The 20,579-nt window shown below is 56.3% G+C and overlaps 7 protein-coding genes across 7 annotated transcripts, besides 1 other annotated feature; all 7 read right to left on the bottom strand.

Annotated features, from left to right (window-relative positions):
- Positions 1-131: part of a repeat region that runs on past the window's edge.
- A 687-nt stretch (positions 132-818) lies between these two features.
- Positions 819-3,374, bottom strand: LPMP_281650 (hypothetical protein; the record flags this gene model as incomplete). The annotated part of the gene is made up of 1 exon (XM_010702203.1): positions 819-3,374. One exon carries the CDS (start codon positions 3,372-3,374, stop codon positions 819-821), a length of 2,556 nt encoding a protein of 851 aa, XP_010700505.1.
- Positions 3,375-6,644: 3,270 nt separating this feature from the next.
- LPMP_281640 (ATP-dependent RNA helicase FAL1, putative) lies at positions 6,645-7,814 on the bottom strand (the record flags this gene model as incomplete). The annotated part of the gene is made up of 1 exon (XM_010702202.1): positions 6,645-7,814. The coding sequence occupies one exon, from the start codon at positions 7,812-7,814 to the stop codon at positions 6,645-6,647; it is 1,170 nt and encodes a 389-aa protein (XP_010700504.1).
- Positions 7,815-8,533: 719 nt separating this feature from the next.
- LPMP_281630 (hypothetical protein) lies at positions 8,534-10,462 on the bottom strand (the record flags this gene model as incomplete). Its single annotated transcript, XM_010702201.1, has 1 exon — positions 8,534-10,462. The coding sequence occupies one exon, from the start codon at positions 10,460-10,462 to the stop codon at positions 8,534-8,536; it is 1,929 nt and encodes a 642-aa protein (XP_010700503.1).
- Positions 10,463-11,450: 988 nt separating this feature from the next.
- On the bottom strand, positions 11,451-11,951 carry LPMP_281620 (hypothetical protein; the record flags this gene model as incomplete). Its single annotated transcript, XM_010702200.1, has 1 exon — positions 11,451-11,951. The coding sequence occupies one exon, from the start codon at positions 11,949-11,951 to the stop codon at positions 11,451-11,453; it is 501 nt and encodes a 166-aa protein (XP_010700502.1).
- A 1,995-nt stretch (positions 11,952-13,946) lies between these two features.
- LPMP_281610 (hypothetical protein) lies at positions 13,947-14,330 on the bottom strand (the record flags this gene model as incomplete). Its single annotated transcript, XM_010702199.1, has 1 exon — positions 13,947-14,330. The coding sequence occupies one exon, from the start codon at positions 14,328-14,330 to the stop codon at positions 13,947-13,949; it is 384 nt and encodes a 127-aa protein (XP_010700501.1).
- A 2,330-nt stretch (positions 14,331-16,660) lies between these two features.
- Positions 16,661-17,059, bottom strand: LPMP_281600 (hypothetical protein; the record flags this gene model as incomplete). The annotated part of the gene is made up of 1 exon (XM_010702198.1): positions 16,661-17,059. The coding sequence occupies one exon, from the start codon at positions 17,057-17,059 to the stop codon at positions 16,661-16,663; it is 399 nt and encodes a 132-aa protein (XP_010700500.1).
- A 2,287-nt stretch (positions 17,060-19,346) lies between these two features.
- LPMP_281590 (hypothetical protein) lies at positions 19,347-19,763 on the bottom strand (the record flags this gene model as incomplete). Its single annotated transcript, XM_010702197.1, has 1 exon — positions 19,347-19,763. One exon carries the CDS (start codon positions 19,761-19,763, stop codon positions 19,347-19,349), a length of 417 nt encoding a protein of 138 aa, XP_010700499.1.
- Positions 19,764-20,579: the final 816 nt, after the last annotated feature.

Raw genomic sequence — 20,579 nt, 5'->3', positions numbered from 1 at the left:
GGGATACCCACTCTTGGTGTCAGCGAGCAGGCCTGGGCTGGCGCCGTACCGAAGAGACTGGGCAGTCACCATGACGTTTTTTTTTTTCGCGCCCACTTCGAATCATGTCGACGATTCATCCAACATACGCAGCGCATAGGATGTAAACGAAAAGACGGGAGGGAGGGGGGTGAGATCTACAGAGGAAGCGATCGTGGGCAAAATAAAGGCAACACCACGGCCACGGTGCTGCTCCGTTAAGGTGGTGGTGGTGGAGCGATGGCAGTGAAAGGGCAAGCAGACACGGTGTGCTAGAAGGATGCACACGCCTGTACTCGCACCCATACACACACACACACACACACGTATATATGTGTATATGGGCGCAACGCGTGGGTCTGTCTTTTGCTTCCATTCCATCTCCGATTTGTTTACATCCGCACCCGCGCGTCGCTGTCCCCTGTGGGGGTTTTTATTCGCAGAGAGTGTGCAAAGGCACTGGCGGAGGAGGTGGAAGGGGGAGGGATAAATCGAGAACGAGGGGGAGAGCACTAATGCCTCGGATAACTGTCCACTTCACTGCCCAGAAAGAAGCCCAAGAGGGAGGCGCACACAGCCACTGTCGAAAAGAAATGTTGTGTGTGTATGGTGTGTGTGTGTTCCCCTCAGGGGGGGGGGGGCAAGACTGGGAAATATGCGCGTGAGTCAAAACAAAAGTACGACATCTTCTCACTGCGTGCGCCTGCTTCTTCCATCTTTCCCGGAAACCCAGCACGAGTGTGATGCAGTCCCCTCCCATCGTTCTGCTGGGCTCTGTAAAGACGACTGCTTGTCCCAGCTTACATCACGGAGCACTTTGTACACACCTCCAGGTTCACCTTGCTGCTGCTTCGTCTGCTCCTCTCCGTCTTTATCTCTGGCGTGGTCGTCGATGAAAATGACTTCTGTGAGGACGCCGCGGCTTCAGCATGTGCGTAGCACTCGGGGCCAGCATCGCTAGGGGCAACGATTTCACACACCTGCGACGTGACCCTTGGCATGGGGGTCAGCGCTTCGCCTGCTGTGGCCGCATTCCACTGCGCGCGCAGCTGCGCCAGCTGACCAAGGCGCTCTTCCAGGGCACTCTCCAGCATTGGCAACGCGCACCACAGCGCCTGCTTGTCCAGACAAATCTGCTCTAGCAACTCTACGGTGCGGCTGTGGGCGCTGAAGCGAGGGCGCGCGTCGAGCACCTCCGGCTCCAGCGCGAACGTCACATGGCGCTCACTGTGTCCCCGCGTTTGCGAGTTGGTGGTCGATGTCCCGGAGTCCATGTAGAGCGGCGCGATGCAGCTCTTGAAGCTGCTGCCTCTGCTCTCCTCATGGTCGAGTGTGGCGGAGCGAATGACATACTTCAGTCTCTTTGGTATGACAGGCGAGGCTGGGGTGCTGGTAACGATACTCGTGAGGTTTATGTACGACGCCAGCGGCGATGCTGACGCGGCAGCAGGGCACAGGGAAGGGTGCGTAAGGGGGTGACTGCTGTGGGAACATCCGTTGCCGCCACGGCCAGACGCATCGGCAACTTTGCGGCTTGCGTTTGCCGCTTTAGCGGTGTTCTCATCAGTGTCGTAGTCACTTGAGGTGAGGGAGAAGTTCTGAGCCGTCAGCAGCATTTGCGTCTCTGCGCTTCCGAGGCTGTCCAGTGATCGCATAGAGCTGTGCGAAGGGACGCTGCGAAGGACGCAGGGTGCAATCCGCGGTGGTAATGAAGCGATAAAGTGCTCGATGTCCATGCCTGCCGTGGTGAAGGTGACGTGTGGCACGCGCACTTCGCACTGCTCGAAGTGGCGCAGTTCCTCTCTCAGCATCGTGTGCGTCTTCCAGCACGCCTTCATCTGCTCACCAAGGCTCTTCAAATGCTGTTCCTGTACTGCAATTACCTGCGGCGAGGAGAGAAACGTGCGGCGAGCCTGCATAGCGACTGGAGTGGCTCCAGACTTTGCAGCCGCGCTCGCAGACGACCGCCAGAGTTGTTGAGCCTTTTCTGTTTCAGGATCGACGAGCTGTAGATTTTGTTGGAAGAGCTTCAGTATGCTCATGTACTGCGCCTCGAAGAGACGCAAAGTGCTCACTTTCTGGCGCCAAAAGTGAATCGTGTTGGCAGCCTCGACAGTGCGGGTCCAACTCAGATGCTGACCTTTGGACTTAGAGCGCAGACGTGCCTGCTGCTCCTCTTCATAGACCGCGCGAAGTCTGGCCGTCTGTCGCTCCAGGTCATGCAGTTGGTGTTGCAGGGCGACGATACGGCTGAAGAATACCTGGTATGAGTCGCCGGAGGCTGGCGCATCGTCGTCCGCTTGCTCACCCTCACGGATGCCCTGGGCTGCAAGAGCACCGTTCACTGTGAGACCTTGCCGGTCTGATGGGCTGGCGGTGACAGCTCCCCCTACCTCCACATCGCTCGTGTCGTCCCTGCTAAACTCAGCCGCATACGACGAGCCACCGTGGCCCCGGTAGGTGGTCCCCAAAACCCCTGCAGCCCTGTACGCCCCACCAGCATGCTCCGCGCCCATCACAGAGTCAGTAGGTCTGTCAATACGGGCACTGCCAAGTGCGTCTTCCTCCGCATCCACAACTTCGAGGTGTCGCACCACGTACTGGCACGAGGGTGGCGCGTATGGGTCAGGCGTCACCTCTGGTAGAGCGGCAGGGTGCACCTGCTTCGCCTCATCCTTCACCAGTGTGAGGCTGTGTTGTTTTGCGTTTCTTGCCGTTCCATGTGCGTGGCGCGTGGAGGTGCTGCCGCCGCGGCTCATCATCTCACTTCGCAGGTATGACGAGCTCCGCATTGAGCTGCGCAAGCTCGTTGTGACGCGCAACTCTTCGTTACCTTCGCCGTCGGCGTGGGGAGAGGGAGAGTCCGAGGAACGACTACTGGGTCTCTGCGATGTATCTGAAACGCTGTTCACACGATGCTTAGAGGGGTTGTCGCACCTATGACGCAAGTTCCTGTGCATCCAGCGGAGTTCGTGTGCTAGCTGAGTGAGGAGTTTAGGATACTTGCGCTTTGGCAACGCAGGGGTGGAAGGTTGCCCTGCCACACCAAACTTGCTCGTCCTTGATGCAGAAGACAAGACGCCGTCCAGGCCACGCGCTGGGGATGAGGCCGTGGGTGCAAGGTGATCGGTATCCCCATCATGCAGCGCGCCCACTCTGTCCGCGCCTGTTGGGTAGAGGGTGAAACACGGTGGACAGCGACCAGCCACCCCACCAGTGACGACAGTGGTGGTGGTGGCTTCGGACGACATGCTCAGTGGGTCTGTCACTTCCATTTTGCTGTTGCTGCTTGCATTCTGGAGTGAGACAAAGGCTGGTTGTGGCCCTGCCGACGTGAACATCACCTTCGAGAGCATCGGAAAGGCAGATGATTTGTTAGTTAAGGCAGCGACCCCGGATGAGGTGTCAGGGAGCGCAAGGAGAATAAAAAAGAAAAAGAAAACACATGCGTTACGTAGCGAATGAACACACACGGAGCAAAGCACCCAATTTTTTCTCTTTTTTTTTTTGAGGGAGGGGAGGGGGAAGGGGGGAATATGCACCAGCAAGAAGACACGAACAATAACAACAGCGTCAGACAGGGCCGTAAAGTCGCCAAGCGACCCAGGGAGCGAGGGAGGGCGGAGAGGTGGAGGGGGCAAGAGATGTTACGCTAATTTTGTGTCGATGGTCTGTTTGCACAAAGCAAGGGAATGAAGAGACAGCAGAAAGCGCGCCAAGATACCGAAGCGCAGAGGTATGTATGTATGTGCGTGTGTGGCAGTGGGGGGAGGGTGGGGTGGGGAGCACAAACGAGAGCAGCGGCAGCAGCAACCAGCCAGCCAAAGAGAAAAAGACAAGAAGAGCGAGAGATGAAGTCAACATGGAGATGGCGCAACACACGTACGCGCACAAACAGAGAGAAAAACAAAATACACAAGGGAAAGAGAGAGAGAGAGTGGGATGGGGGGAAGGGGGAGGAAAGAAGGGTGGGAGACACTCAGTGACACCCCCGATGCCACTACGTTTCGCTCTCGTTCGTTTTCGATTTAAAGCAACCGCAAAGAGGGAAGAAGCAACAAAGAAGCAAAAGACGAACACACGTACGCACGAAGCCAGAGAGCGCGCACACGTGTGCGATGAACACGAGCGAGGAAAAATGTACGCCAAGAGGACGGGGAGGGACAGAGGGGAGAAGCGAAGAAAAGAGCAAGAAAAAAAAGGGGGCACAGAGGGAATGAAGGCCGAAATGTTAGAGAGCCCAACACGCGCACGCGTGCCCAGACGCCCACATACAATGCGTAGACGCGAACACTGCAGAAAGGACACACAAATGAAGGCAGACGAGAAGGAGAGGGAGGGGAAAAATGAGCAGAAAGCGGCCAAATTAACGACACCTAAAAGTTGCACTACGCTTTCCTTTGCTTAGTGCTGTGTGGCCCTTTTTGCTTTCTTTAGTGCTCTTCTCGACGGGCTCGTGGGGCACAATTACGCGTAGGTACGCCTTTCTGCGATCCTAAAAGCGGCTCCGTCGCATGTAGTACTATTCACTTCTCTTCCTCGTTGTTTTGTGTGTTCTCGCCTTACACTCGTGAGGTGTTATCGCCGTCTTGCCCCCAGTCCGCTACGCTCTTGTTCCTTACTGGTCTTACACGAGAGGTGGCAGTCAGACTCACCAGCCGTAGTCCCCGCCTGACAGTGCTGTGCTTTTTTGTGCGTACGTTAGCGTAATGTACGTGTCTGGGTCGACTGGGCACCCGAACGAGAGCAAACAAAAAGGGCCCGAATCCACACAATCGAGACGGGTCGATAGGGAGGCAAATGCCCCCAAGGCCAGCATAAAGAGAATAAAGAAGCGAAGAGAGCCAGGCGGTGTTGACGTCTTCGATCTACCGTGGTGACAGCAAGAGACCACTTTTCCCAAGCAAAAACTCAACCCCCCCCTCACACAAGCAGTTTCACAGGACAACGACGATGAGGAGGCAGACAGGGATGGCGAGAGGGTGCTGCGTGTGCGTGAGCGACGACCAGAGATGCAGCTCTCTACGTTTTTTTTCTGCTTCTCTGGGGGAAAGGGAGAGGAGGGGAGAGGTGGATGTGATTGCGAGTCAGGTAGACGAGTCAACAAAGCAGAGAAGACGAACAGCAAAAACCCCAGCAGTGCCGCTATAAAACGCGTTTCTCTTCGCTTGCTCCCCCTTCCTCGTGTGACCGTCGGTGCAAAATTGGGGAGAGCGCGACGACCTCAACGTCGCCACACGCAAAAAAAAAGGGAGACAAAGAAGACAGACAAGCGATCACAACAGCCAATCGGGGCGGAGACGGAGGCAAAAGAAAAAAAGAGAGAGAGACCCGTCAAATCAGCAATTTGCGCGATGGTGTTTGCAAAGCACAAGCGTGACAAGCGCAGACAAGGGGGGAAAAAAAGACACGAACACTCGCATAGCGCGGGAGGAGGGGTGGACAAAGTCCGTGCGTGCCTGTTAGACGGAATGTGTGCGAGAGTAGGGTGATGAGGAGGATGTGAATGAATCAGGCCCAGCAGTAACGGTGGTCATAACTACGAAGTCCGCACTCTACACCTCGCTGACCTACACGTGCACCCAATAGTGATGAATTGACGACGCCAATGCGAGAGAGGGCAAAGGGGAAGGGCGCGCGCGTTAGTTGCAATGTCGGCACCCGCACAGGAAAAAAGGGGATAAGAGAGAGAGGGAGAGAGAGAGAGAGGGGACGGCGTGAGCTGTAAAACAGGTTTTCGGTTTTATACTTTTTCTCCCTTCGTGCACTCCCCCTACCCTTGTGAGCTCCAACAATGAGGTTGAGTTAGAAGCGATTCTAGATCTGATGAAAGAGGAAGTGTGCGCGCTAGGGAACGCAGAAAAAAATTGTATGACGACGTATTGTATGTGACTCGGAATGTGCCGACTTAGTCGTGAGTTGAGTAGGGTGTGGATGGTGCGTCCCAAGACGAGATTCCGCAGGAGCAATGATGGAGCAAAAGAACAGAAAGAGAGAGGGTAGAAGGGCTGCAGAGGAGATGGAGGACAACGCGCACCTCTGGAGGACGGTGGCAGCTGTGTGCCTTTAGTGCTCAAGAGCAATACTGACGCAGACCCCCCCACCCCAAACACACACACACACACACACGCCAAACGGGAGGTGTTGTGTAGGAGAGCCAGCCGGCTACGTGTCACGGCCTCCTCGAGTGGAGGGAGACACGTTTGGCTTCCTTTTTTCTTCCTTTATTCACTTTGCCTTAGGGAGGTTGTTGTTAACGTAGCAACGGCGAAGAAACATACAAACACCTACACACGCCCATTGTCACACCCACGGTACACACAACGGACCTCACCACAGTGACTCGTCCCACCATTCTTCGAAGCGCTCAGATCAGTGCTCACCGTGCGTGCAGCATCAGGTGTTACACACAGAAAAGAGGCTACGAGCCACAGGTCTGCAGCGCCTCTCGCTGAGCTTGCAGAGAGTCACATGTTCGCTCGTACGTGCATCACTTTGGGCTGATCTGTGCATGCCCGCGCCGGCACCGTTGTTGCTGTTGCTGCTGCTGTGGTCAGCTCGAACAAGTGGGTGGCAGGACAACAGAGGCGCGCTACCCTCTGCATCCTTGCGTCTGCCTCCTTCTTCTACATTTGGTCTCCGATGTTCGCGGGGAGTTCCTCAATCTGCGTCGCGTAGAACTGCTCGATATCGCGCAACAAGCGCAGCTCGTCATGGCGCACGAATGTGATGGCAAGCCCAGTGCGGCCCATGCGACCAGTGCGGCCAATGCGATGAATGTACTGCTCACGCGCGAGCGGCAAATCGTAGTTGAGGACAAGCGAGACGCGCTCCACATCAATGCCACGCGCCCAGAGATCAGTTGTGATGAGCACGCGACTGTGACCATCGCGGAACTGCCGCATAATCTCGTCACGCTCGGCCTGGGGCATGTCGCCATGCATGGCGACCACAGTGAACTTCTCGCGCGTCATCTTCTTCGCGAGTTGCTCTACCTTTTTACGGGTGTTGCAAAACACTACCGCGTGGGCGATTGTGAGACTGTCGTACAACTCCATCAAGACATCGAACTTGTTTTTTTCCTCGTCGACGGAGACAAAGTACTGCCGAACACTATCCACAGTGATCTCATCGCGCTTGACGAGAATGCTCGCGGGCTCTGTCATGAATTTCTCCGTCATCTCCAGCACGTCAGCCGGCAGTGTCGCCGACACGAGGATGATCTGCAGCGGCGGTATCATACGGTAAATGTCGTGAATCTGAGCCTTGAATCCCTTACCCAGCATCTCATCCGCCTCGTCTAGCACAAGGGTCTTCAGCCCGTTCACACGAAGGCTCTTGCGGCGGATCATATCGAAGACACGACCAGGAGTACCGGAGACTATGTGCACACCATTCTCCAGGCGGCGGATGTCCTCCTCCGTGCTTTTGCCACCAATACACGCGTACGCCTTCAGCCCCATGTGGTGGCCAATGTTGTTGCACAGATCCTGCGTCTGCACAGCCAGCTCGCGAGTCGGCGAGAGGATGAGGGCCTGCGGCTCACGCGTGTGCGGGTCGCACGCCTGCAGAAGGCAGATACAGAAGGCAGACGTTTTGCCTGTGCCAGAGGACGCTTGTGCGATGACGTCGCGTCCCTTCAAGAAAGGCATAATGAAGCGCTTCTGAATGGCGGTGGGCTGCTTGTAGCCGAAGCGGTACATGCCCTTCAGCAGGTCCTCCTTCAACCCCATCGCCTCGAAGGTGGGGATGGCGAGCACGTTGGCCTGAATATTATCTACTTGCTCCGTCTCCATGGTCGCCAGAGAGACGGTGGTATCGAGAGTGGGAGAGAATACGTGTGTGTGTGTATGTGTGTGTGTGTGTGCGTGTGCGCGCGCCTACATACTCGTGTATCGCCGAGGATCTTCTTCGTCTGCTTTCCTGCGTTTGTGCGTGTCGGCATGCGAAGTGTGCCACGTTATAGCGAGAGAAAAGGAAGTGGATGAAGAGGGAAAGTCCGAGAGAGGAGCAGAGCGTGTGTGTGTGTAAGAGAGAGAGAGGTGCGGTAGAGACGACGCAAACAGCGCGTGAAGAGGCTACGATACGCACGACTCCCGAGGGGGAGGGCAGTAATGCCTCCCTTGTGAGTCCATACCGATCGCCGTCGGTGCAAGATGCGTTGGCAATGCATAGCGCAAGAGAAACGAACATACGTACGGTCTTTGTCCTGACGCTGTTGGCTCGTCCGTGACTATCAGCGCCGGTCAAGCATGAAAAAGAAAGCTCTGGAGTCATGCTGGGATTGATGGAGAGATATACACACCTGTTGCCCATTCGATTGAGAGACTGACCTAATGGGAGCAGCTTGTACAATGTGAAGAAGAAAGCAGTGGGAATACAGGGGCAAGAAAGGGAGACGCGGAGTTGCCCGGTGGAGGTGCGAGGGACAAGCGCCAGTGACTGCGCGACGACAGCATTGGAGCCTGACCCAGGAAAAACATAAGCGTGTGCGTGCGCCTCTGTGTGCCATGCGTTACGCAGACAGGGAGTTGCCTGTCAGCCGCAACGTGCGTGACGTCATCTGTTCACGATGCAGCGCTTCCCGTAGCTGTGCAATGACACCGGCACTGCGTCGGCACGCTTCCTCCAGAAGGCGGTTGCGCTGCTGGAGGCTCTTCATGCGCGTCTGCAGCTCTGCCACTTGCGGGCCTCGTCGCGCATCATCGAAGCTGCGCTCAACCATGCTGCGCAAGACGCTTGACTCACTGCGGCTCTGCTGCTCGAGTACTTCTCTTGCAGTCTTCTCTGCCTCAGCACACTGGCGGCCTCTGGCAAGCTCCGACTTCAGCGTGTCCACCTCCGCCGTCCACGCTTGCAGTTCTCGTTGCAGGGCCTCCTTTTCACGCACAGCAGTCTCTTCTGCCCGCTGCGCGCGTTCCTCTGCCTCTACGGCGCGCGCACGAGCCTGTGCAGCCTGGCTATGAAGCGCATCTTCGTTGGCCTCAGCGAGTGCGGCCATCTCTGTCGCATGACGGTCGCGTGCAGCCTGCAACTGCTCCTGGTGCTCCGCCTTCAACGTTTCCAATGCTTCTTGAAAGTTGAAAGCGTGTTTTTCGGTCGCGCGCAGCTGCTGTTGTGTGGCTTGCAACACGGCATCTGTCGTGCGATGTTGCTCCACTTGTCGCCGCAGCGCCGCAACGTCGTTCTGTGCCGCCCGAGCTTCTTCTTGCTTGGCACGGAGGCGCTCTTCCAGCACAGCCGTGCGCCGCTCGGCCGCCTGGAGGGACTCCTCCACCCCCAGCAGCTTTGCGGCGGCACATTCCGTGGAGGTGCTCAGCTGGTATCGCAGGGTGCGCTCCTTGTCTGCAATGGCTACGTACTTGCCCCGAAGGCTCTGCAGCTCTTCTTGTTGCGAGCTGCAACGCTGCTGCAGCTCCTCCAGTTCTGAGTGCTGCTCCTTGAACTGCTCCACCTTCTTCGAAAGTTTCGAGACACGCAAGCGGTTCTGCTCCAGCTCCACAAGGGCCTGTTCGTGCGTCTGGGACAGGCCACTCAACTCTTCCATGGTATTTTTCAGCCGGCACGTGACGGTGCGCACTTCTAGCACAGCGTCGCACCAGTTTCCTTCCGCGGCGGTGCAGCGGCGGACGAGCAGGTCTACTAAGCTCACTTGCGCCTCTGCCTCCACGACTCTCAACTCGTGAGCAACACGTTCCGCGTGCTGCTGAGCTTCCAGCAACTGCGCCATTTCCTCCGCATTTCGATGGGCAGCTTCGGCACGACGGGCTTGATGACGCGCCTCGTGCTCGGCTCGACGTAGAGCCTGTGCGTACTTCTCTGCAGTCTTCTCGTGCTCTTGCTGAGTCGTCGCGTGCCAGGCTTCCCAGTGCGCAATCGTGGAGCCCGTGGCCGCTTTCTGCGCAGCGGCCCACATCCGCACATTGAAAACCTCAGCGGCGGCTTCGCACAGCGCTTGAAGTGAGTGAGCTGCTGCGTGTTCGAACACGCGGCGCTCGCGGGTTTCCGAAGCAATGAGTGACCCCAACACGTACGCTTCCCACTCATCACAGCACCATCGTGCGTACTGCATGCTTTGCTGAAGGCCTCGCAGCTCAGCGAACATGCGTCGCACGTCGTCGACGACGTCGCACAGCCCCTGCTTTACCTCGGAGGGACGGCCAAGGATGCTTCTCAGCTCCGCAACGCTGTCACACCAGACGACACTAGCCTTTTCTTGTGCTTCTATGAGGTGTTGCTTCTCGCGCAGGTCGGTCTGTAGCGATGTGACGAGTAGCTGCGTTGCGCAAAGCTGTGCCTCAAGCTCTTCGCGGGCCTTCAGCGTCTGCTCGACAAGGTGGCGCATGCGCTTGTTGTCTTCATACAGCTTTAGCGCATCGGAGTCTTTCTCCGCAATGGTTGCAAAGTAGTTCTGAAGAATGGCATCTACTTCGTTCTCGGCCATTGCGCATGCGAAGTAGTCGAGTGAGAGGAGGAAGGGGAGAGGGGGAGAGTGAAAGAAGAAGCGAGAGAGAGAGAGAGAGGGCACGGCAGTGGTATGGCTTTTCGGCTTCCTCTTCCTGGTCTATGTATGCGTTTCTTTTTCCTTTTCTATGGCAAAGATGGTGGTGTGCGATGGCCGTCAGTGGCTCTCTCTCTCTCTGTGTGTCTGTGCCTGCATACGCATGCATGTATGTATGTGGAAAAGAAAAGATGCCAAATGCACAAAGAGAGGAGCCGGCACGCACGCGTATTCGCGAGAGGATGAGCACGTCAACACCAGCGTCACTATACAAGGAGAAGGGGAGGAGGGGGGAGAGAGCGAGCGGTGAGAGAAGAGCGATGTAGTGTGAAAACAAGACGTTTTGCTCACAGAAGGGGAAATAATCCTCACGTTTGTCTCTCCGTGTGTGCGAAGTGCGCGCAAGGCAGAGAGAGAGAGAGAGTAGCGCACGCCGCGAGGTTGTGGAGAAAAAACCATAGAACAAGCAGCAGAGACGCCAGCACCGCCATCGCGGAGGAAGGCCGCCGTGCGTACACGTCAATCTAACAGGGTTCTCTGCAAGTACTTGAGATCCATTTTCCTTTCCAACCCCTGTCACCTCACGTTCTACTTATACGGCGCCATACGCGAGCCGGCCACGTCCCCTGCTGCGCGTGCGTCAAGGGAAAGACCCAAAGAAGAGAGAAAATGAGCGGCAGATATGTACATCTACTGCGTGATAAGATAGAGGTGTAGGGAAGGGGGAGGGGGTCACGGGCGGTGGTGGCAATGTCAAGAGAACCTTGCAAACGTCCAGAACTCTCCTCCCCGGCCCCTGTCCCTCGCCTTTCCAGCTACAGCTCTAGCTTGGCGCGGTCTCGGTCAATCAGCACATACGCACACACGCACACACACACAAACGTTGTGAAGTAGCTCCATGGGTGTGGAGAGCATTTTTTCATTGGTCTCCTCACAGCCCCATCTTACGCCAGCGTGCAACCGTCTCGTCATCGCTATCGTCGTCATTGCCACCGCCGAAGCGGTCCTCGAGACGGCGCACATCCTCGACGTCAGCGCCGTGCTGTATCTGCGCTGCGCGCTCTTCTTCTGACATGCCACGGTCGGCGGCGCGGTGTGAGGAAGCCCACGCTGTGTCGGCGGCGTTGGGGGCCGCCGACAGTGATGTGGTCGAAGACGGATGCGGCTGATGGGCATGACTGGCCACCGGTGCTGACAACCGTCGCGAAACACCCGACTCGCGTGTCCTCGATACGTTTAGCGCCGCTGCAGATTGGCCTCCACCACGCTGGTGCTCAAGACGCCCCTCAAAGGCAGCAATTTCGTCTGTCGACAGCTCAACGTCGTTCGACTCATCTTGCTCATACGTGCCCTGCAACATGGGGTCTGCGGTACTTTTCGAGGAGGAAGAGGGACCTCTCGCCATAGGGTCGGGGTGGGCCTTGGGCGCCATGGTGACAGCTGCACCTCTATTTCTGCTTGCGTCGCCTTAGTGGTGGCAGAAGCGGGCTGTTCAGCGCGATTGATTGGTGCGAAGTAGGCTCTGCACGGCGCCTACAACGTTCATGCGGAGCCTGAGAAATCAAGGAAGAGCGTTGTACGAGGGGCCAGTAGGCGTGAGGTGAGTCGAAACACTGGAAGGACGTTGTCTACAACTGCGTAATGCGCAGAGGTGGGAGTGAGCCGCGAGAGTTGGATAAGTTTGTGTACGTGGAGAGAGTGAGCAACATAAGAAACCGTGAAGGAAGGGGGTAATGCGCACGGCCGTAGGACTGTGCACCCATACACCGCGATGCACAGATGGCTGAGGATGCGCTGAGGAAGAGGGGAAATCTTGCGATACTCCCTCCCTCACTTTCTCACACCCCGACCCATGCAAGGCAACATAGTTGAACGTGCATAAGGAATGAAAGGGAAGGGACAACACGTGACAGACCCCCAATGAGGAACGTGAGTGACTGTTCGCAGACGTGTTCTGCACACGTCCACCTGTAACAGAATTCCTCTCCTCACACAGAAAGGAACGTTGTGCACCGTTCTCTCTCACCCCGAGTATGCCAAGAGCGCTGGAGTAGGTTTTTTTCTGGGGGGGGGGGGCCAGCAACTGTGGGCGAAAGATTGAGGGGGGTGGGGAGGGGCTCAGATGATGGCGAAGGAAATTGGGGACCCGGTGGTAAGGAGGACCCCCATGCGCCCACGGCGCATAGAGTTGTGAGTGAGTTTCAGTTCACTGAGCCGATGATGTGAACTATAAAGGCGAGGGGGCCTACGTAGGCGGCAGGTGTCAGACAGACAACGAAGGAAGGAAGAAAAGAAAGAAAGCGCCCCTCTTTTGGAGGTGATGATAGTGAAGCGGGTGAGGTGGGTGGTGGTGTCGGTGCTGTTGGGAGTGGAAGGGGTGAAGAGCGGACAACAGTACGTTTGCCGTGGTGGAAAGTTAGCTGACGTTACGTTAGGGCGAGTTGTTCGTGTGCTGCCTCTCGTTCCCTCATGGCGAGGCGGCCAGACGCAAGTATGTCTTCCCATTCCTTCGTCTTTGTTAAACCGAGTGTCTCCAGACCGCGTCACAGAGCGAGAGCAGAAAGGGTCGCACCGCGCCACACCCCACTCTTGCAATGAGCCCACCGCCCAGAGGCTTGAGCGCTTTGTAGTCGCTTCAGCGGGCTGGCGTTAGTGCATACCAGGCGCCGGCAGACACGCGGATGTCGATGAGAAATCTCGACGCGGCCACGGTCATGCGCGTCACCCCCGCTGGTTTCGTTAGGCGTAGAGGCCCCGCCAACAGAATGGAGGCCAAGAAGGCAATGCTGGTGGATCGGCTGGCGGTGGGCTTCCGTCGCAAAGACGCTGCAGAGCTTGTCCTCTCCGGGGGGACTGGGCCCATGGAGGCCATAGGCGCCGGCGGTCGCCTCGGTGAAGCACAGGAGGCCGCTGTAGCATAGAAGAGGTGCGTAGGCCATGGTGCTGGGGACGAAGGGTCATGACAAGGCGCGAAATAAGAGTGAATGCCCGGGTGGCACAGAGCCGTTGAAGAGAGAGAGAGAGCGGTTGTAGGTACGTGTTGGTAGGCGGTCATGTGCCGCAAAGACATAAAGGGGCGTTGGTGAGGAGGACTGACTAGGAGCTCAGCACACTAGTACCCGACAGCGGACCACATTCAGCCGCCGCCGCGGCAGCCTTCGCGACCAGGAGGAGTGCGTGACAAGCGAGGGGGTGGCGAAGGTTGCAGCCTCAACCACAGCCACGCAGTCTCTCAGCTTCCGTCATTGTGGCAGCTACACCATCACCTCGTGCTGGAAATAGCGAGTTGATGCGCAGGCACACGCCTGGAAGGGCATAATAGCACTGCTTCCGAGACTTTTCATCACCTTTGTCTGCTAGGACTACTCGTTACTGTTCGCCACACAACGGAATTTGTGTTGCTTTTGGTTGTATCTCTTCTGAGCTCTCACAGCGCGACGGCAGCGGCAATGAGGCAGGCCCAGCCACCCATCATGAGATATCCCCCCGCCGGGGCCACCTGGCGGATCGACGTAGGGGCACCAAACACGCGCGCGTACACGGTGCCCGAGAAGAGTGTTGTCCCGACCAGGAACATCCAGGCGGCGATGTGCAGCCGCTTCGCCGCGGTGGGGTTCAAGCTTCGTACTGTCTGGCTGAGTGCGATGGCACCAAGGGCTGCTATGCTGTGCATGAGCTGGTACTGAGAGCCCACAGCGAAGGCGTTGCGCTCTTCCACAGTTTTTGCCTTCAGCCCGTGCGAGCCGACGGCACCAGCGATGACGCCAGTTAATCCAAGCACGCCACTGTATGCCAACGGAATAGACACCATTTTCGGAGCCTGTTGCCTTGCCTTGCTGCTGTGAGTTCTGACTATGCAGGGGGGCTGTGTGTGTGTGTATGCGCTTTTCTTATTTCGAGGGACAGAATCCGTGAAAGAGAAGACATGTGCGCGCAGGTGGAGGCAGGGAAGTGTAGAAGAGAGAAGAAATAGGCGAGTGGGGTGGTGGTGGTGGATAGAGAAGAGCTCATATTGGTACAGGCGAAAAGTCAATGAGATTGTATAGCGCGGGGTGCAGGTCAAGCCACACTTGTGCGCCCCCTCCCTCCCCCTCCACATACACACATCCAGGGGGTGGTGTCGCGGTCGTGCCTGGTGCTAGCAGCAATGCACCGCTGTCTCCGTCTTTTGCGCAGCGTCGCACGCGCCCACCACCGTCCTGCTGCCAGTTCCAGTCAGGTATGAAAACCAAGGAAAGCGGGCGGTTGTGTGCACGGAGTCAAAAAATGAGTTTGGCGGATGCCGCGCTGCTGTCGTCCTGCGCCAGAGGGGAAAGTGGTAACCCCTCCCGCTCCCCCTCACGAAAGACACACGCCCGCGGAGAAAGGCTTTCGCAGATGCCTGCAGTCCCTACTCCCGTTGCCTTACTATCAATATGTCTGTTCCGTGGACGTACTTTGCATGAAGTCCGTACAACGAGAGCGCTCACAGAGTGGACGAGCAGAACCGCTCCTGCTGTCGAACATAAGAGTACACACAGACACACACACACACACACATGCCCCACGGAGAGAGAGGGAGAGAGAAGTACCACCGAGATACAAACAAAAGGTTGAACATGGTGAAGTGAAGCGAACACGTGTGGCGTGCGTACTCTCCGTCAGTCTCATGGCTTAAACAAATTATTCAAAGGCCATTGCATGGCTATCCCTGTCCTCCTACACTTATGTGCATTCTGTTTCGCTCTCGCTGCGTCGCCTCTGCGGAGGGCGCGCAGGAGGGAGGAGAGGTTGGCCAACACACACCCACACCCACACTTCACCCACACACTTCACACGTGCGGAGTACAAATCTGTGCGCATGCGGCGAAAGGAAGTCGCGAAAGGGGAACGGCCGAGGGGCAAATACCCCCCTCCCTCCCTCCTCCATCTCTGCCCAAAACAAAGCCGCCAAAGCGTAACGACGAAAAAGGGGGAGAGGAGGAGGTGAAGCCAGCCAGCAAAGGAGGAGCGCTGCGGTGCCAGTCTTTTCGAGTCTCGTGCGTGCGTGGGGTTTCCCCCGCTCCAATGTGGCGTGCGCGCTGATCTTAGTTGCCGCTCCCCTCAACACCCTTCCACTTTTCGCCAGGAAACTGAGGAGCTCGCACAAGAAGCAATCAAACGTAAACACATAGGTTGCTTGGGGATGCATCAGTGTCCCCCCTCCTGTCTTTCTTCCCCAGTCTACCTCACCCCCTACCACGGTCTCGTGGTCTCCTCTCTCCAGAAGCGCCCCCTCTTGTTCTTCCTTCAGTTCTCGAGTCGATAAGTCCAAGCAGGGGAGACGGGGAGCCCGAAAAAGGTGATTCGGAAGGGGCAGCGGCGTAGAGCACAGCACATCCCAGAAAAGCGATAAAGAAAAAAAAAGCAAAAGGAGAAGAACACGAGAGAGAGAGAGAGAGGGACAGTAAGAAGAACACCGATGCAGCTTAGTATCAACCGAACAATGCGCTTGGTCGAGAGCGATCCAACGCGGGTTCACTAACAATGACAAAGGAGGGGCTTGTCCTCCGACACGGGTGCATATAACCACGCAAAACAGCCTACAATGTGCGCCTTGCCTTTCTGCCTCTTTCTCAGGCTCTGATGGGCGGCTGCTTAAAGAGGAGGAGAGCCACGCAGGCATGTAATGCGCAAGCCTCGACAAGATGTACGACATGGCTTCCCCTCCAGCGGTAAGCAAAGCAAATAATAAAAAAAAGGCATCCAGGCGATTGCGGAGTGCAATGGAAACGGCTATATATAACAACAAGCACACACACACACACATACCCCCCCCCCCCACCCCAACACACACACCGGTGCGCGCTAGCAAAAAGGTTCCACCAAGGAGTCAGACTATGCGCCACTGACGCCGTCCCAGGCCCTCCCTACACCTTTCTCCCACTCCGAGTCCTTCCCCAGCTGCTACATATTGGAGAGCGTAATCAGCTGCGAGGGAGATGATGAAGAGCAACGCAACAGCAGTTGCGATGCTCAACGGAGCTGATTTCCCCGAAAAGTAAAACAAGTAATGACCTTTCCGTCAATACGGTCGAAGGTGGAGTCTCCAGTATTGCCTCTCATTTCAACGCCCCTCCCTTGTTTCTTTTTCCTTTGTTCTTCCCGGTTCGCGTTACCTCGTCACCAGTATAGGCCAGCCAGCGCCACGTTTGTCCACCCCAGCACAAGCACAAGGCCACTGGTAGGGGTGAGCGGGCCCATAAACTTGGGGCAGATGCGGAGGCACAGCGAGTAGATGGAGCCGGCAAATCCAAGGGCGCCGGTCAGTATCAGGTAGAAGCCTTTGTTCAGACGCGAAGACGCTTCGGGAGACTCCTTCGCCAGCACCATCATCCACGCAATGACTGCCAGCGCTACCGTGTGCACCATGTGGTACTGGTTCGCCGTCAACCAAGAGCGGCGTTGACGCATGCTCATCTTCGTCTTGAGGTGCGCGCCAAGAGCATCCATGGCAAAGCTGGAGAGACCAACGCAGCCCACTAGGATTATGGGCACATGTGCGCCCTTCAGAAACATCATCTTTATGGGCACTGGCCACTGATTGTTTTGGAATGTGCCTAGTGTGCGTGACGCTGCTGGCAATGTGGAGGCTGTCTTGCGATGAGTTGCGTTATGCTAAAATATTTCAGTGTGTGGGTGTTGTAGCGGGGAGGACCTTCACGTCATATTTGGTGTGATAAGGGGCGTTGGCAGCAACGGGGACGGGCGAGTGGGAGGGTACCATACATTGAGGGAGGAGAGGCCGATCCAACAAATAGCATCAGAGAGAGCCAACACACTTTGCGACTCTGTAGAGTGGAAACCTGTGGACGTCAGCCAGGACTGATGTGCGGAAGAGGAAAAGATACAGAACACATCAGCTGAATGTCCGAACGTGTGCCTGTGTAATGCGAGTGTAAGTGAGCGCTACTAGGACGCAAATCATAATCTCAGCTTCACATCCATTTCTCGTTCGTGCCTCAGTGCGCCTGCACGCGGCATTATGAACACCAACCACAACCATCTGCCGTAGTGAACGAGAGCGAGAAGGGAGGGAGATGCACTGATATGGTGGAGCGGATGGGGGGGGGCGGGGAGAAAGAAGAGCACACAAGCAACACGAAACGTAAGGAGAAGACACCCAACTGTACAAGGGAAGCACTTTGAGACAGGCATAGAAACGCGCACTTAGCCAGGCGCTCTGTGATCTCTGCATTTACCGAGTACTCGCTTCTCATTTTTTCTTTCGCTATTGGAGGTGTGTCACGCGTTTGCAAGTGATCAAGCAGAAGCTTGATCTTCCACCCCCCCACTAGCGTCCGTCTCCGAGGGCGTTTTCCACGTTCATGCTTGCTGATCACAGTACTTTTTCCCGTTCGCCTCTTTTGTTAATTTTTTTTTTTACTCGCTATCGCGCTCGTCCATCGTGTGGCAGAGCACCTCTTGTGCGCTGCTATTCGTTCGCGTTTGTTTTCCTCGTACAGCTTCCTTTTTTAGATCTTTTCTTTCGCCACTGCGTTACTGAGTGCAATCATTGAGGTGCGGGTGTTAGGGAGAGGGGTAAGAAGAAGGCAAAGAGAGCGAGCGAGAGGAGATGCTGCGTGCATAGGAGAGGAGTGAAGATGGGATACTGAGCGATCACGTATAGATTTCGTCACTGGAGAGGGGGGAGCAATGTCACTTGTACCACTACTGCAACTGCCGTCCCTTGCAAAGAGGTGACTTCAGCCGCGCATGCAAACTAGTTAGTACCCCACGACAGTCTTCCTCACTCCCAGCCGCGTCACTCTCATTCTCCCCGCCGTGGTGGTACTCTTCTCTTCCTCCCCGTCTTCTCTCACACCCAGGCTTTTCACAAACAAGGCGAATGCCCACACAGCAGCAACTAGATGAAAACACGTCGCCGCCATTTTACCACGATGAGCACAATATGTCGGGAACCACCACCACCAGAGCAAACCCCTACCAAACAAACATTACGCAAGGCGAAGGGATCCCCCTTCTTCCCCTCCGTTTTCCCCACGGGCATTCGGTGGGGTGGGGTGGGGTGGGAGGAGGCGGAGGAAAGAGTGGAGGATTCGCGAAAAAAGAAAAAAACGGCACATACGAAAAATCGCGAAGAGTACGAAAATTAGAAAGGAACATGAAGAGGGGGGGGGGGGAATAGTAAGAGAGGGGCACACACACCCACACACATACACACACCCTCTCTCCCCTACACACGGACATTAACCCGGAGAGGCTGGGAAACAAAAAGCGATGTGGAGGATAGAGAGAGAGAGACGTGGGCCACATACACACAAGGCCGATGTGTCTGCCCCATGAGCCTTGTGCCTGTGCTCGCCGTTGCGAGCGATGCGCGAACTCCTGCCTACCCACGTACACGCTAGGCAGCACGAGAATTAAAAAAGGGGTTGGGAAGTGGTAAACACAATCGAAAGAGAGAAGGTGTGTGTGTGTGGAGAGATTGCCGTTGGCTGTTTTGCAGCAGCACAACGCATCGCTTCTCATTCGAGTGCTGCCTTCTCCAAACCTTAAAGCTCACTCCTCCCACTTTTTTTCTCTGTGGCCTGGCATCAACATCACTGGCCTCTGCTCTCCTTTCCCCTTCCCAGCCCAAGTGCATGTCCCTATACTGCTGGCAGGAATCGACGCGGGCGAGAAGGAGTAGAGGGAGGGAAGAGGCATGAAACAACCAACGCTACCACTCTCCTGACTAGAAACAGAGCCAATGCATCCTTTTTCTTTCCCTTCTTGTTTGTCTCTTTCTCCCTCCTCTCTCTCTGCATCGGCTTGCGGTGCGCAGGAATACTACTTCATTTTCCGTCTATTCCTTCAAGGTGGAGCCGCCAAGAGCGACGCATACCCATCCAGCCGCGAGCATTGCACCACCCACGGCGGGGAACTTGCTTAAAAAGTCAGGTTTATGCACTGTGCAGTGGACATAGCGCGAGCCCGACATCAGTACTGTGCCGGCGGCGAAGAGGAGATAGGCACGGCGGAAGTAGGTAGCGGCTGGCTCTGTGACGCGGGGCGCAATCGCTGCCACGACGAGCATCGCCATAGAGTGGACAAGGTGGTACTGGTTCGCTACGTTGTACGCCTTGAACTGGTTCGTGTCCATAAGCTCAAGAAACGCGTGGGAGCCGAGGGCACCGAGGACCACACCCAGGCCACCAGAGAGCCCTGCGGCCAGAATCGGCAGGTTGGTGCCGGAGAGAGCTGTACGGATGTTGGCTGACATGAGGGCGATAGGGATGCGCGGAGGAGGAGGAGGAGCGACAGAACGGCAGAGGCAACGGAGGTAAGGTGAGCTGAAGGTGGTGGTGGTGGGGAGGCAGGGAATAACAAAACGATGATAACGAAGCGAAAGAAAAAAAAACGTGCGCAGAAGAGAGAAAAGGGAGGGTCTGGCAGTGAGAGGTGGGAGAGACGAGATGAAGCGGAGGAATGGTGTTCGGCACGGCGCTTGAGAGCACATTGCTGAGCCACGCCGTACGGATGCGAGGGAGGGCATTATTGCGTGTGCTCTCTCTGAGAGAGAAAGGAGACAGGGGCAATAGCAGCATCGTTAGTTTTGAGTTGACAGGGAGGAGGAGTGTGCGCCACCGCTGCGGTGCGGTGGCACACAGAAAACAATGCGATTGTCAGTCGACAGCCTTGATAGCAGTGAAACGAGGCTTCATCGGCGGAGTGGGCAGTGAGAAAAGCACCATTGAATGCGCAGGCCACAGGGAGGTGCGCCAACAACCGTCCCTTGCGGAGCACGTTGGGAGCAACTCATGCAACGAACCGAACAAACGCATCACCTGCAAGACGCGCACAGCAGCGTCAAAGCAAGATGAGCAGACAAAGGCGAAATACATAGAAAGACACCTTAGGCGACCATATCGATCCCTATATCAAATAAGATGCCCACAACCGCGAGCATTACATCCAGTCTTCACACGCCACTCATCCTTTCTCCTTCCGATAAACTGTGCTAGAGCCTCCAGGCACGACTTCTATCCAAGAAGGATGATCTCTCACCATCTCTTCCACATACGAATGCGAGCCACTG

This window comes from Leishmania panamensis, assembly GCF_000755165.1.
Source record: "Leishmania panamensis strain MHOM/PA/94/PSC-1 chromosome 28 sequence".
In the NCBI taxonomy this organism is placed as follows: domain Eukaryota; phylum Euglenozoa; class Kinetoplastea; order Trypanosomatida; family Trypanosomatidae; genus Leishmania; species Leishmania panamensis.
Note: the sequence above shows the minus strand (reverse complement) of the source record. Positions and strands in the feature narration are given on the sequence as shown.